Raw genomic sequence first — 13,915 nt, 5'->3', positions numbered from 1 at the left:
GTTACTATTATTAAGTTTTTAAACCCGGTTGTTCCCCCGAAGAACTACTGTAGAAAGGGAATGCAATGGGCACTTAAAGCCGCGGGACAGCTTTGTACATTTCAAATGAGATTCCTTGAGGGGAGTTTTAAGACTAACGCAGGTACAGTCCCAACCACAGAACTGAAAGCTCCTGACCAGAAAGGTAAAAGAAGAATAAAAAACTCTGCCATGCTAATAAACCCTGGTGTAGTGCCATACCCTTATTCTGCATGTATGCAAATCTGAGTCCCCTCTGAGGTTTGCGTGTGTTCCCAGGAGGAAACATTGCAAGCTGGGAAAAGCAACGTTTCCCTATTTTTAATGAATGCTCTTTACCCAGAGTTAATTTGATGGGAGTGTAACGGGGGAGGGGCACGAACCTATTTTTATCTATTGAATTCTGGTCTATGCTGCTGCCACGATCAAGTGAAGCAGCCTCGCACCTTTCTCGCGGGAAGGGGGGGCGGGGCTGTGACTGACACGCCCGCAGCGGGGCGGGGGACGAAGGGGGTGAATTCTGGAGTCGGAGAGCAACACGTTGGGTTCCCCCACACCCTGCACTTTTATAACCTTGTAAGGAAGAAGGACCGGGCTCGAGATAATCCCCAATTTCTGATTGGCCCGCACACGGCTTGATTGACACAACCCTCCCTGGCTCCGCCCAGCCCCAGTCACTTTATTGACACTAATGAGCGAGTTCTTTCCCACCGGTCTCCTGCTTGGAAGTGCTGACAGATCAAGGCAACAAATTTCAATTACAAGCCCTAATTTGTGTCCGCAGAGCGTTCGTGCCCCATGTCAGTCCTGCCTGGCCCGTCAGACGAGGCAGAGCTCGGAGGAGGAGGGGGCGGAACAGCGCCTCTGCAAACGGGACCAGTTTAGGCAAACTTGGCTGATCCCTGGCACTGGAAAAGCAGGGCGAGGAGAGCCCCGCGCCCCGCGGCTGGGGGATCGGGAGGGCGGCAGGGAGCGAGGGCCGGGCGCTGCGGCGCGGCTTTGGCCAGGGGCCCGCGGTGTGTCTATGAGCGGGGTCTAGGGCGGGGAGGGCTGCGCGCCGGGCATGGCAGAGAAGCGGCGACCCTCGCCCGGCACCGCGATGAGTCTCAAGGCTCACGCCTTCTCGGTGGAGGCGCTGATCGGAGCCGAGAAGCAGCAGCACAAGCAGCCGAAGCGGCGCAAGCTGGGCGGCGAGGAGGAGCCGGCGGCGGCGGCGGCGGCAGAAGCGGGCAGCGGCTGCGAAACGGGCTCCTGCGAGGGCGCCGACATCGCCCAGTTGCAGCCCCACGCTGGGGCAGCGTCGGCGCCTGGCAGGAGCTGCGGCGAGCTGGAGCTGAGCTGCGGCGCCCAGGGACCCGCCGGTGAGTCTCCTCCCCGCTCCCATCCCACCGCGCTGGGCGCTGCAGCGGGACCGGGACCAACCTGCGCACCCCGCCCAAGCTGTCAAAGCAGCCGCTGGCCCCACACACCGGCCGGGACCCGTGGAACTTCCCCGGGCACACTGAGAAGGGGCGGGGGGGGGGCGGATTCTGTCCCAGAGCCCAACCCCGGCGTGGCTCATCTTTGCTCGCTGTAAACCCTCCTGCGCCGGGTCAGGCACTCCGGCTTCTCCCTCTCGCTGTGTTGGAGGCTCACTCACTCTTCTGACAGTTTTTCAAGTTTCTTTCCTCTCGCCTCCCCCCCTTCGAACCCGGCTTGGCTCCGGATCCAACACTTCCCTCCCGTCCCCTGATTATTTTTTCTCTTTAACACCGTGGTGCAAAAATCCCTCCCGCCAATGAGCTGGTAGTAAAATATCTGTCAGAGCGGAGATGTGTTAATTCAACTTCTCCAGGCATTCGGGGAAAGCAAGGGTCTGGTGCGCCCCGATCGTGTTCGTTTAAAAGTTCCGTTCCCTGGTATTTTTGGCAACTGCATTTCAGGTTAACAGCACCCCAATCCTAACACTAGACGTAAAAGAGCTGAGGCGAGGAACAACGTGGATTCGTGTCCTTTAAAAAAAACGGTGCATTAATATGCCAGAGAAGGGCAAACGCTGCAGAGGTGAAATCAAATGTCCAGCGAAATCTGCAGCCAACGCTGCGACGCTAATTCATTTCCCGCACGCCTGCAAAAAGCAGCGCAAAGGGCCTGGCTCGCTCCGTCCCGGCAGCACCGGGAAAACAGTCAGCCCGACCGTATCTCCTCGGTGCCAGGGGTTTGCTGCATGCTGGTGCTCACCCCTGAAGCGGGGCTGCCCGGTCCCGTGGAGCGAGCGCCCTGGCTGTGATGGGGGTGATGGGTGCTATTGAAAAGATACCCCTCCGGCGTCTGTTATCAGCTCTGAACTCCGCACATGGTCCCGGATGACTTTTCACCCCGCGCTGGGACACCCGCGTATACCCACTTGCACAGGCCGGGTATCTCTGCGCTGGGCCCGCCACGGGAGAGACAGGAGGGCCTCGGCGCAGCGGTGTGTAAACGCTGGGAGGGACGCGCGCTGGGTCGGGAGATGCTCCAGGCCTCTCGGTGCCTCTCCCCTAGCTGCAGTGGGTGGCGTGGGAAGACTTTTGACTGGCTCTTTCTCTGCTGCTTTGGGGGCAAGGGCTGGACCCAGCAGCCCTTCCCCGGGCTCCTCTCAGTCCAAGGCGCTCCAAAGTCCCCGGGAGCTGTGGCTGCGGCGATCCCGGGCCCTGCTCTCTGCCTGACCCTCTCTTCCGCTTCCCTGCCTCCCGGCTCTCATTCCAGGCAGCTGCGAGGAGAGTTTCCTAGGAGGGTCCCCGCCAGTCTCGCCCGGCGGCTCCCCCAAGGGGTCTAGGGCCGGTTCCCCTCCGCCAACCCCGCAAGTGCCCCGGGTAGATCTGCAGGGAGCCGAGCTGTGGAAGCGCTTCCATGAGATCGGCACCGAGATGATCATCACCAAGGCAGGAAGGTAAAAAGGAGCGGCGCGCACTCATCCAGTTCTGCCTTCTGGGGCAAAGGCACTAGGGCAAAAGTGTCCTTCTGCGCCGGGCTGTTCTGCTACACCGGTCAGGAGAGACGCAGAAAGCCAGCACCCAGCTTCTGCACCTCTGGGTGGGCGCAGCAGTACCGCGGAGGGAGAAGTTGCCTAGAAGTAATCGAAATCAGACGGCACAACCACATCACAATCAAACCGCCATGAGAAAACTAAAGAGTTCAGGCCCATTTTCCCGCAGGCAGCGCTTGGGTGCACGGGTCCTTGAAGAAAGCAGTAGTTTGTTAGTCATTTGCATCCCACACTCATAAATACAACAAATGAATAGTATAAACTGGCTTGTTAATTTCTAGTCTCCGGTCCAATTTACAGTTGCACAGGCACATTTCTCTTTTTCTTTTTCCTGTTGTTTCTTGGAACTAGGGAAAGCTGGAGTTTCTAGGAGGCTAATATGGCTAAAATTAATTGTGAAGTCCATTGATAAAGGAAGATCAGACTGAATACAAATGAGACAGGATATCCTAACTGCCCTCCTGATTTATGCTATGCTCTCCTTCAGGTGGATAAACACATTGTCTCATAATATAGCTTTGTTCATTCATGTTAATCGAATACAAAATGTGATGCTGCAGCAGCCAGATTTGTTATGCTGTTTTGGACAGCTAATTTATAATAACTATACAGATGGCATGCACAGTCTAAAATCTGCAAATACATCAAAGTGGATAAAGCAAATTGATTTATGAGCTAGGTAGATCAGGATAATTTTAGATGGGCACAGGAGCATGTGGAGTTTTAGGTTTCCTGTTCATTAGGATGAAGTCTATGAATGTTGTATTCTTTTAAAATAAACTTTCCCCCCTTTCCAATGGATACACATGGCAAAAACCTGGCTAGTATAAAAATATCTGAACTTATTAGAAATTACAAAAACATATTTGATTGAATCCATATGCTACCTTCTCCATTTTCAGGGAGGCTTTATTAATGATTGAAATGCAGTCTTAACTAGCACAAAGCAACATTTGTCTTGAGGGTCCAGTCAAAGATTTTCCTTTTTTATCTTACAGGTGCACTGAAATAACAGTAGGAACCAGTTAGCCAAGGCAGTTTCACCCTGCTGTTTATTTAGAAATTATAGAAATAACATATATTTTTTTCCTTCTACAATTTTAATTTCGCTAATTGTTTAAGAACAACAGAAAACATGGAATTTAATTTGGATGGCATTTGGATTTATGTAGTAAGAAAAATTCTTTTATTAGTATGCAATCAACTAGTCATTATAAAATTTCTTATTTTTGCCCTTCAGAATGAACTTTTCATCTAAAAGGCAAGTGTCAAACACACCCTGAATTGAGACATGATTTTTTTTATCTAAAATCTCCACATTTGTTAACTATTCCACTTTTGGACATCAAATGATCTAAATGATGAACTTATTTATAAACATACTTTGTACTTTGGTTTCTGCTTTCAATAAAGATGTTTTACTGTACCTTTCAAACACAGAGCAACTCATGGACTTCACCTTTAGTATGTTACAGACCGTAAGTCCCTTCTGAATAAGGAACATATTGTTTGGTTACAGCATGGTACATTGAGTTTTATAACTGCATCCTTGTTTTATATTTATATCACCATGTCTTTAATGGTATGATTTGCTGATATATAAGTGACACACCCTTTGCTGCTGTCAGTACTCATCTGACAATTTAAATTTCTGCAGGTTGTGATCTTGCTTGATAAGAGCTGTTACTTGCGCATCTCATGTAATATATGTCTAGTAAATGGCTAGCAGGTTTTGAATGCACATGTAGCTAAAATAAAGTCTCAAAACAAAATGACTTACTATCTAACAATAAAGCTGAAATTAAATGGCGATATTTGTACTCTCAAAATGTATCACAAAACATATGAAGCATTGTTCAGCAAAAATGCACTTTAAAAATCTGTTGTAACCTATCAAATGGACCATTTCGTGGCTATGTGGCCATAATGATCAAAAAAGACTCTTACAGACTTCTCTGTGTTAGGGAGGGAGAGGGTGCTCACAAACTGGTTACTTTGCTGTACTGTAAAACTGTTCCCAAATCCGTTTCATATTAAAATGACCTCCCTTTTTCTCTGTTCAGGCGGATGTTCCCTGCAATGAGAGTGAAGATCTCAGGTTTAGACCCACATCAGCAATATTACATTGCCATGGACATTGTGCCAGTGGATAACAAAAGATACAGGTACTGTAATTGTAAAACACAAAGCTTGTGATGCAAACCATACAGATATGGCTGTTGGCAGAGAATATAAATCAAATATATATGAACAGAAGGTAGAGTTTAACGCTCTTCCAAATTTCTATTTTCATCTCAGTGCATAAAAATAAGTTTGTTGTGCCAAGTGTGCAAGAACAACTGCAGTTTTTATTGAAGTGCTTTCTACATTAGGCTTATGTTCGATAGGTGAGCAGTCATTTTTTTTTTTTGCTTTCACAGACTGCAATTTAGCCCCATCAAAGAGAAATTTTTCATGTATTTTGTTCCTAGTCCACAGCTACATACATCCACTTTGTGTCCCTTTGTAGTTATTTCCTATCAATGAATAAATATTAAAATTCTATATTCTAGTGACACTACATTAAAATGCAAAGCATTTAAATGTTCTTGAATTATGATTCAGATGGATTTATGATAAATGCTGCTCCTTGTGTTATGGATTCAGATTAAAAAGGGATAACAGGTAGGTATCTTTAGTGATTTTGATTTGAATGAATTATGGCATTTCTGTCTGTGAAAACTTCATATTTTAAAGAATATATTTATTAATGATTGACCAGTTATGCTAATTATTTCTTTAACACTTCAAAGAAGGGTCACATTTATGTGAACTCTTACCAGGGCAGTCCTGAGCTAAGCAAGTAGTCCTATGCCTATTGGACTACTGGTCTGATGAAATGTTTGCAGGTTTAGGCCCACAATAATTACTATTAGCACGTTTAGAAACTTTATGAATCAAGGGCCTGACCTTATTTGCCATTAAAGTCAAGAGAAGATTTTTACCAAGTGGTTCAATGGGAGCAGGATTGGACCCTAACATATTATCATTTTGTTTATTTCAACCCATTGTTAGAACAATTCAGTAAATCTATTTCCCATAGGTTTAATTGTAGAACTATGACACTTTAATATAGGGGAAGAGGATCAAGCTGAACAGACTTACTCTCAAGGAATACTTTTTTCTCACCATACCAGCACTGAGTCTGAACTACATTTCTTGTGTAACTAAAATTATTAATTGTAATTTCCTCCTTTCATAGGCACATTTATGACAATTGTAGTTCTGTTTACAGAGAAATTTTCAGCAAGGTGACCATATAAACTCCGAGAACAATTCATATAGTGGGCGGGGGGGAGGAGAAAGGGTGTTTGTTTTTGGATTATGTCATAACAAACCGAAACAGGTTTTCTCTGGGCTATGGGCTAGAGCAGTTCAATTAAAATGGAAAATCTTTATGCTGATTTGGGTCCAAATTAAGACTTTGTCAGCTGGTCATAACAGAAATGTAAATTTACACAGTACTGTGAGCATGTAGTTTCTGATCTTTATAAACAGCGATCTTTATGTCAAGACTTGAATAATGTTAAAAATTCTGATATTCAGAGGAGGAAATTAATATTAAATAGTAGTAGTTTTAACAATGAATGTGTCTTTTTCATTTTAAATATATATATATTATTATAGTCCTTGCTGTCTGCATGGCTGACTATTAATTTTCCAAAAAAACAAATTCAGCTCATGTTATCATATATAAAATGCAGTATTTTCATGGTTGGCACACACATATTTTTGTTAAGAATTTAGTATTATGTTTATTTTATCTTCCTGGTAAATGGTGGTGTTACTTTTATCTGATTTCACTTTTCTGTAAGCAAGGCTCTTATGCAGTGGATGTATTCTTTTATACTAATTATTATTTTAGTCCCATTACTGTGCTTGATACTTTACAAACTGCCTGCCCTGAACATCTGAACAGCACAGAGATACCGTAACAGTTGTACACTAGGCCCAATCCTGCTCCCCTTGAAGTAAATGACAAAACTTTAACTGAAATGGTATCAGCTGAGGATAATTTATATTTAAACTTAGCAAAATTAAACCTTATCTGAAAAGTTAGGTATTGTTTTAAAACATTTTAAATAAATTCAATGAAGTACAATTTGTAATGTTCACATCTTAATATTAAATATTAAATCTAATTCATTCACAAATTAAAAAGAATAATACATAAGATAAGAAATATTAAAACAAATAACAAACTGTATGATTTAGGTAGAAGCTGTTTCTCCACAAGAAGGAATCACGAGAAGGTATCATAGATATCATTTCATAATTGATGGCTTCGTATGATTTACATCCATACATATTTGTAATGAATAATTTTGTTTCCACTATTGATAATGTTGCATATTCTTTTTTCTCTTAAAGAGGAGAACTGTACAAAGAGACATACCTGATGAAAGTGTTGAAAGACGTTTCTTAAAATTAAATCATACTGTTTATTTTTTTTGCTAAGGGCATTGTTCTTTTTTCTGAAGGGTGTATGCCTATCAGACATATTCATTTGCACAGTTTTTAATTAGTGGGTTTTAAAAAATACATAATCTACAAAATGGCTGAATTCAGAATAAGATATTTTTACTGAAGGATAAGACATTTTTACTGCAGAATGACTTTATTTTTTTTTTAATAAAAAGAAACATAATAGGATGTGGGTTTTTTATTTAAATATTTCTGTGGTACTGTCGAGAAGATCAATATGGTTCTCACAGAATTCTTCTTTTAATTTCATTCTCTTTTTCATGGTCACAAGATGCGTTGTATCTGGAATAGTTTTATTTGTGGACTGTTTCATGTTAGAAACAACATGCTAAGTGAGTCATATAAAGAGTTGTTTATGTCATTGTATAGATTAAGGGCCAGATTTTGCTCTGTTTATACTGGAGGCCATCCAGAGTGATGCCATTGAGATCAGTGGATCTATCCCAGCGTAACTGGTGGTTAGTGGGAAGACTGCAACTGGCTTTAATGAGAGTTGGATCAGGCTCTAAATGAGAGCAGAATTTGGTCCTGTCTATTGTAGATACTTTTGCTAATATTTTGTAACTCAGCTGTATGCAGCAACTGAAAATTGAAAGTTGAAATAAAAGTAAACTAAACATGTTATTTGCAGCAAAGAACACTATTGTGTTTCTTAGTGCAGCTATTAAGGTAACTTGACAGTGGTGAGAGAGAAGGCTCCCCAAAATGCTGTGACTTTGTTTATATTGATTACTTGCCTTTTATCTCTCAAATCTCAGTTGAATTTCCTAACTATTTTTATAGACTTCTTTTAAGTTGGTTATTTTCCCTCTTTTTTTTTTCCTGTTGGAAAAATGATCACTTCTCTCTGGGATATTGTGACTAGATCCATTGTAATTATTGTCCCTCAACATTTGTACATTGACGGGTGCTGTACATATGAAGTCCTGCTATATCAATATAAATCAGCCTGATGAATTATTTCCAGTTCAATTCTGACAGATGTTGGGCTTCTTTTTATAGGTATGTTTACCATAGCTCTAAGTGGATGGTGGCCGGGAATGCTGATTCACCAGTACCTCCTCGTGTGTATATTCACCCTGATTCACCCGCCTCAGGGGAGACTTGGATGAGGCAAGTGATCAGCTTTGACAAACTGAAACTTACGAACAATGAGCTGGACGATCAAGGGCATGTGAGTATCCCATGTCTTACAATATTGTCTTACAATATATTGTCTTACAATATTGCAAACTAGCACATCAGTCAAATAAAGATTTTATGACGTATACCTTCCTGTTGACAAGAATGAACTCAGCCTTGCAAAGCTTCATAAAAATTGACCAGCACACATTCAAAATCTGCTCATTCTTTAGCTTTGATAATTGATTGATGATTTTTTAAAAATGGCTGCTAGTTTATTTGCCCCTCAAAAATATAAGACCCCTGGATAAATAGAATTGTGCAAGACTGGATTAACTAAACTAAAAGTACAGAATTGCTCTCATATTTTACCACCATATCTATCTATCTTGCAATTTCAGTTTTTATCAAAAAAGTGTGCTTAAATTCACAAGTATTGCGAATAAATGTTAGTAATATGTAATAAGTTTAAGTGAATAAAAAGTACGTTTAACTGTTTTTTTTTTAACCTAAACATTTGTGTGAAATCCCATGGGGTGTTAATAATTGCACTCCAAAATGAACAACATGGGAGCTGGGTTCACTCTGATAATGATTTATTACATACCTTATGAAGCAAGACCCTTTCACAGCTGAGGCTCATTACTTCTGAAAAAGCTGGCAAACTGCTGCAGTATGAGTGCTCTGTTTGCAAGCTATGAATTGTTTAGTTATGACATTATCTAATGTGACAAAATGTGTTTATATTCATATTTCCTTTTCTCTTGAAAACTGTTGAAACATGACAGATGTAAGCCAGCAACTTTCCAACAATCCCTAAAATAGTTGTACTTGACACCTTAGGAAATAATTAAAAAACAAGAATTGTTTTTAGACAGGATGAAGTCTTTACTTTGGACAAATCCAGTAATAAATGGCAAATGTTGGGGTTCTTTCAAAGGGAACATTGAATTCAAAGTGTCTAGAGTTTTAGAAACTTGAGTGACAAGTCACAGACTGGATGTGGGTTCCATTGACTCTAAAGTGGCCAGACTTATTAAATAGGATGATTCCTCAGTCACGAAAAGGGATAAAATGGAATACCCCGAGCACTATATGCAAAGATGCTATATATAGCTATCAGCACTTTTCTTCTGTGCGCATTTCCCATTGAAGTCAGCGGGACCACTGCTTGCAGAACAGTGTGAGAACATGGTCCCAATTGTAAATTCTACAAGCACCTCCATTTTCTCTAAAGAAAATATGTGTCTATAGGGAACGTCTGTACTGCAGTCATAGGGTGTGACTGCAGCTTGGGTGGACGTACTGAGCTAGCTGTAATCTAGCCCGGTTGGGTACCGGAGCAGTGAAATCAGGGTTCCAGGTGGGCTTGTACAGCCCATGCTGAATGTCCCTACATGGGAGGGGGTAGTAAAGTGATGGGGCCAAGTCATACCTAATTAAATAGTGGATTTGCACTAGAGATAAATCTGGTCCAATAACTCTGCTGTGTTAAGCCTTGTCCTTTATCTCGGCAGTCTTTTTTCAGTTCTTTGCCTATCCTTTGTTTATGTTACATAGGTGTGAGCAACTATTTTTTCCCACCTGATTGCAAGAAAGAGTCATACTATGTTATCGGCAGATGTTGCCGGAGTCAGATTGCTGTTTCACTGTAGATACGGCCATAAAAGGTTTTGAATTAACAGTATTTCTATTTAGGATTTAATGCCTCCCCCCAATATTTACACTGTTTATCTGTGGAATTATGATCCGGGGGGTCTGATTCTGTGGTCCTGGAATGAATAAAATGTTATTCAGCCTGAGAAGTTCCATGGGCTTCAGTGGGATTACTTGTGTATCTGCAATTAATGTGAACACGGGTTGCACCAACATTTTACTGAAGTGCTTAAAAAGTGAAGAGAGCTGCAATTCTGGAAGACTCCAATTCTACAGCTGACAGGCTGTGTCGACACTTGCAGTTAGTAGTGTGATTCTGAGATCGTGTAGACATACTCGCACTGTGTGCTAAAAATAGTAGTATAGTGTTGGTAGCCTGGGCAGAAACGAGTGGCAGCCTGACCTAGCTGCCCCAAATATGTACTCATGAGGTCCAGACCGGTTTGTACTCAAGGCAGTTAGCCAATGCCACCCCGCACCGCTGCCCCATGTTACTGCGGCTACACTACAGCTTTTAGCTTGCTAGTTCCATGAGAGCTATAGAGAGTATGTGTAGGTGAGCTGGGAATCACACTCCTCTACGTCCAAGAGGAGACGTAGCCAACCGTCCAGGCAGATTGTTGTAACCATTGACTTCAGTGAGGCTACATATGGACACAGCAGTCTGCCCATGTACTATTAGTTGCAGGACTGGGGCTCAAGATTTAATCTTGAAGATGGACAAAGAGCTAAATTACCGTATTTGCTGTACTGTATGCTGTATACTATACTATATTGTGCAAGGCCACATTTCAGGCTTTCCTCCCCCTGAGCGGAAATCCACAGTGTTTGTAGCACATCCTTATTCATGGCGCAGAGAAATTTAAAATTACTGGAGCGCTCTTTATTTATTAAAGTTTCAGTTGGAAGCTAGCCAAGTAGTATTCTTCTACAGAGATTCAAGATACATTGAACTGATTGAGAACTGCAACATCGCCCCCTCCAAAAATAAAATAAAAAATGGAAATTTAAGGGTTTTTTTTAAAAAGACAATAGACGGTTGGTTGCAAACTTCATATTTCTAAAATCTGGGACATGGCAAACACTCATCCTTATCAGAAAAGGCAAAAACAGAAAGCAGAGAAGTGTCTATTTCAATGGGTACATTTTTTCTTTTTGAGTAGCATGGAATGCAGAATTGAAATGGCTATGCAGCCTCTGGGGGCCTCCAGCAATATTGGAAAAGGAAAAATTGCATATTTTTTGATGAATATAAGAAATAATTATGTTTCACATAAATGGTAATTACCCACTTTTCTCTGCATGGTGGCAAAAGAGAGGGGTGTTAGATAAGAAGAGCTAGCAGTCAGGCCCACATAGTCTCCCAAAATATTAATTTTTATATTCAAGGTCTGAATCTTCTTTCCTCACATCCTTAATTTGGTGGATTTTATGCTTTTGCAAAGTTTATTTTCATTGTGCTCAGGCAGAATGGCTTGGAGGAACCTCCACTTGGCTTCTACAGTTCTGCTCCACACTCACCTCTTGATGGTCATATAAGGAGAAACAGAATTTAGCCTTTGAACATATTTTACACGTGTCCAGTTCTCCATTTTGACACCCTGTTGATTTTGCTCTTTCCAAACACCTATATTCTTCCTAAGTATAGCCAGTTTACACACAAGTTTCTCCGCTAGTATTCTGGGGCTTGATTCTGATCCTTCAGCAACATAACTCCATTGACCTCCATGGAATGACAGTAGTGTGCGATGAGTTGGAGCGCTTAATCTACACTGTAGTACTAACTTACTGGTACTGGCAGCAGTCACATTTCACAAAGCTGCTTGCTGTTGCAACTAATCAACGACACTAAGTAAATAGGTAAAATACTCTAAAGTCAATGTGACACATTTTTAAGGGGCATGTTAAAATACTAACCCAGGTGCCCTACTATCCTCAAGCTGTACGTGTAACTCCCATTCACGTGAGTTGGGGCTACATATGTGAACTGTTGGGGCTACATACGTGAACTTTACAGCATATTAGTAAACATTTATGTTGTGAAAGTGACTACTGGCCAGCCAGGTCAGGGCCCTGTACAGAATGACAGTAAGTGACAGTGCCTTCCCCAATTGTAGCCCTTTGTTTAGAACGGAACATGGCTACATTTCTTAATATTTTAGGGCCACTCACTTTGCCGTTTGAACACTTCCTGTAAACACTCTTGTGTGCTAATGTTGTCATCAGCATTTTGATTGGGAGTCCTTGTCTTCCCACTTCGATAGTAATGTTGTATAACCAGACACATGGAACAGATCTTGAAGTGGTTTTGCACATAGAATCCCCATGTGAATTTTGCATGTGGAACAACTGGAGGGTCAGGTGAAATTTATAAAGACACATTTTCAATGTGATACTTCCATACTTAATGGGAGTCGCCCAGTTAATTTGTCGCAGACTGCTTTGAAAAGGTAATGCACCTTAAATTATACCGGGCTGTAATCTCCACTGAGACACTGGGGTATAGCGTTGTCCCTTGAAAGACATCAGTATCATTAATTAGAGATTTTACGACGATGAAAAGGAAATCTTCGTATTACGACTGACACAGATACACACACAAACATGCTGCACACATCACACGTGCATACGTCCTCTTTCTTATACTAACCCCTTCCCCCTGCAGTCTCTGGAATAGAGGCTCCCAGGTAATATCAATCTTCTTTGATTAGAACTGGTTGAAATTTTCACACCCTTTTTATCAAGATTTCAATGGAAAAAAATTCAATATTTTGACATTCTTCCACTAACTACTTTTGATGCAGAGTAAATTGTTTTAACCCCTAGTTTGAAATAGAGTCCTACCTGTGGTATTGAAATTGAATTAAATTTGTCTATTTTCTCCCCTCTGTAATGCAGTGGTCAGATTACAGGTGGAGGCAGGCCATTGTTCTGCTCACGTTCAAAAGTTCAGAGTAGCTGTAGGTTTTTTGTTAAAATGACCTGCAGTGAAAAGTTGAAAGTGTTGCCATTTAAATTTCCATTGCTAAGTTTTGTGAAGGTGATAGGGGGCAGTTTATACGTCTTAGACCCAAATGTTTCTCCCCACGTCCAAAGCCTGAATAAATGAGCTTTGCACAAAGGGTCAAAAAGGATTTTTGCTTGGTTGGTTGGCTTGGTTTTCAAGATGTGGGGAAAGGAACCTGGCAGCTAGGAGAAAAGCCCCTTGTGCTGCTAGGCTGCAGGCAAGCGGGGGAGGACCCCTGTTGTGCTGGTGTTATTGATTGTCTTGTGGTTATGCATAAGGCTCCCATCATTGGTCTCCATTGTGACAGGCATTCCATAAACACTCCTTAGAAAGTCCCTGCTACAAAAAATGTCACGTGTGGCTGTGCGTTCATTGGCCCTGTCACTTTGTATGGAAAAGGGGAGTTGCAGCAAGGTCCTTCTGCATGGTGTGCATGCCCATGGAGCAGTAACATTGGCTTCCCTTGTGTTTAGGGCCAGCTGTAGCCACTGCTAGGGCCAAGGTTTGTTCTTTGGTGCTGTTGTTTCGTTCTTTGTCGTTCCGCATTAAGAACAAGATCTTCACCACTATGGGGTAGATAC

The 13,915-nt window shown here is 42.2% G+C and overlaps 1 protein-coding gene across 1 annotated transcript in view; it reads left to right on the top strand.

Annotated features, from left to right (window-relative positions):
* Nucleotides 1-723: 723 nt before the first annotated feature.
* TBX18 (T-box transcription factor 18) overlaps nucleotides 724-13,915 on the top strand; it is a 30,608-nt gene continuing 17,416 nt past the window's right edge. The window contains exons 1-4 of the mRNA XM_073336584.1: nucleotides 724-1,379; nucleotides 2,746-2,929; nucleotides 5,089-5,190; nucleotides 8,552-8,723. Coding sequence (XP_073192685.1) covers nucleotides 1,082-1,379; nucleotides 2,746-2,929; nucleotides 5,089-5,190; nucleotides 8,552-8,723 — 756 coding nt within the window. The 5' untranslated portion in view covers nucleotides 724-1,081. The remainder of the gene's footprint in view (nucleotides 1,380-2,745; nucleotides 2,930-5,088; nucleotides 5,191-8,551; nucleotides 8,724-13,915) is intronic.

Source organism: Lepidochelys kempii, chromosome 3 (assembly GCF_965140265.1).
Source record: "Lepidochelys kempii isolate rLepKem1 chromosome 3, rLepKem1.hap2, whole genome shotgun sequence".
NCBI lineage: Eukaryota > Metazoa > Chordata > Testudines > Cheloniidae > Lepidochelys > Lepidochelys kempii.
Note: the sequence above shows the minus strand (reverse complement) of the source record. Positions and strands in the feature narration are given on the sequence as shown.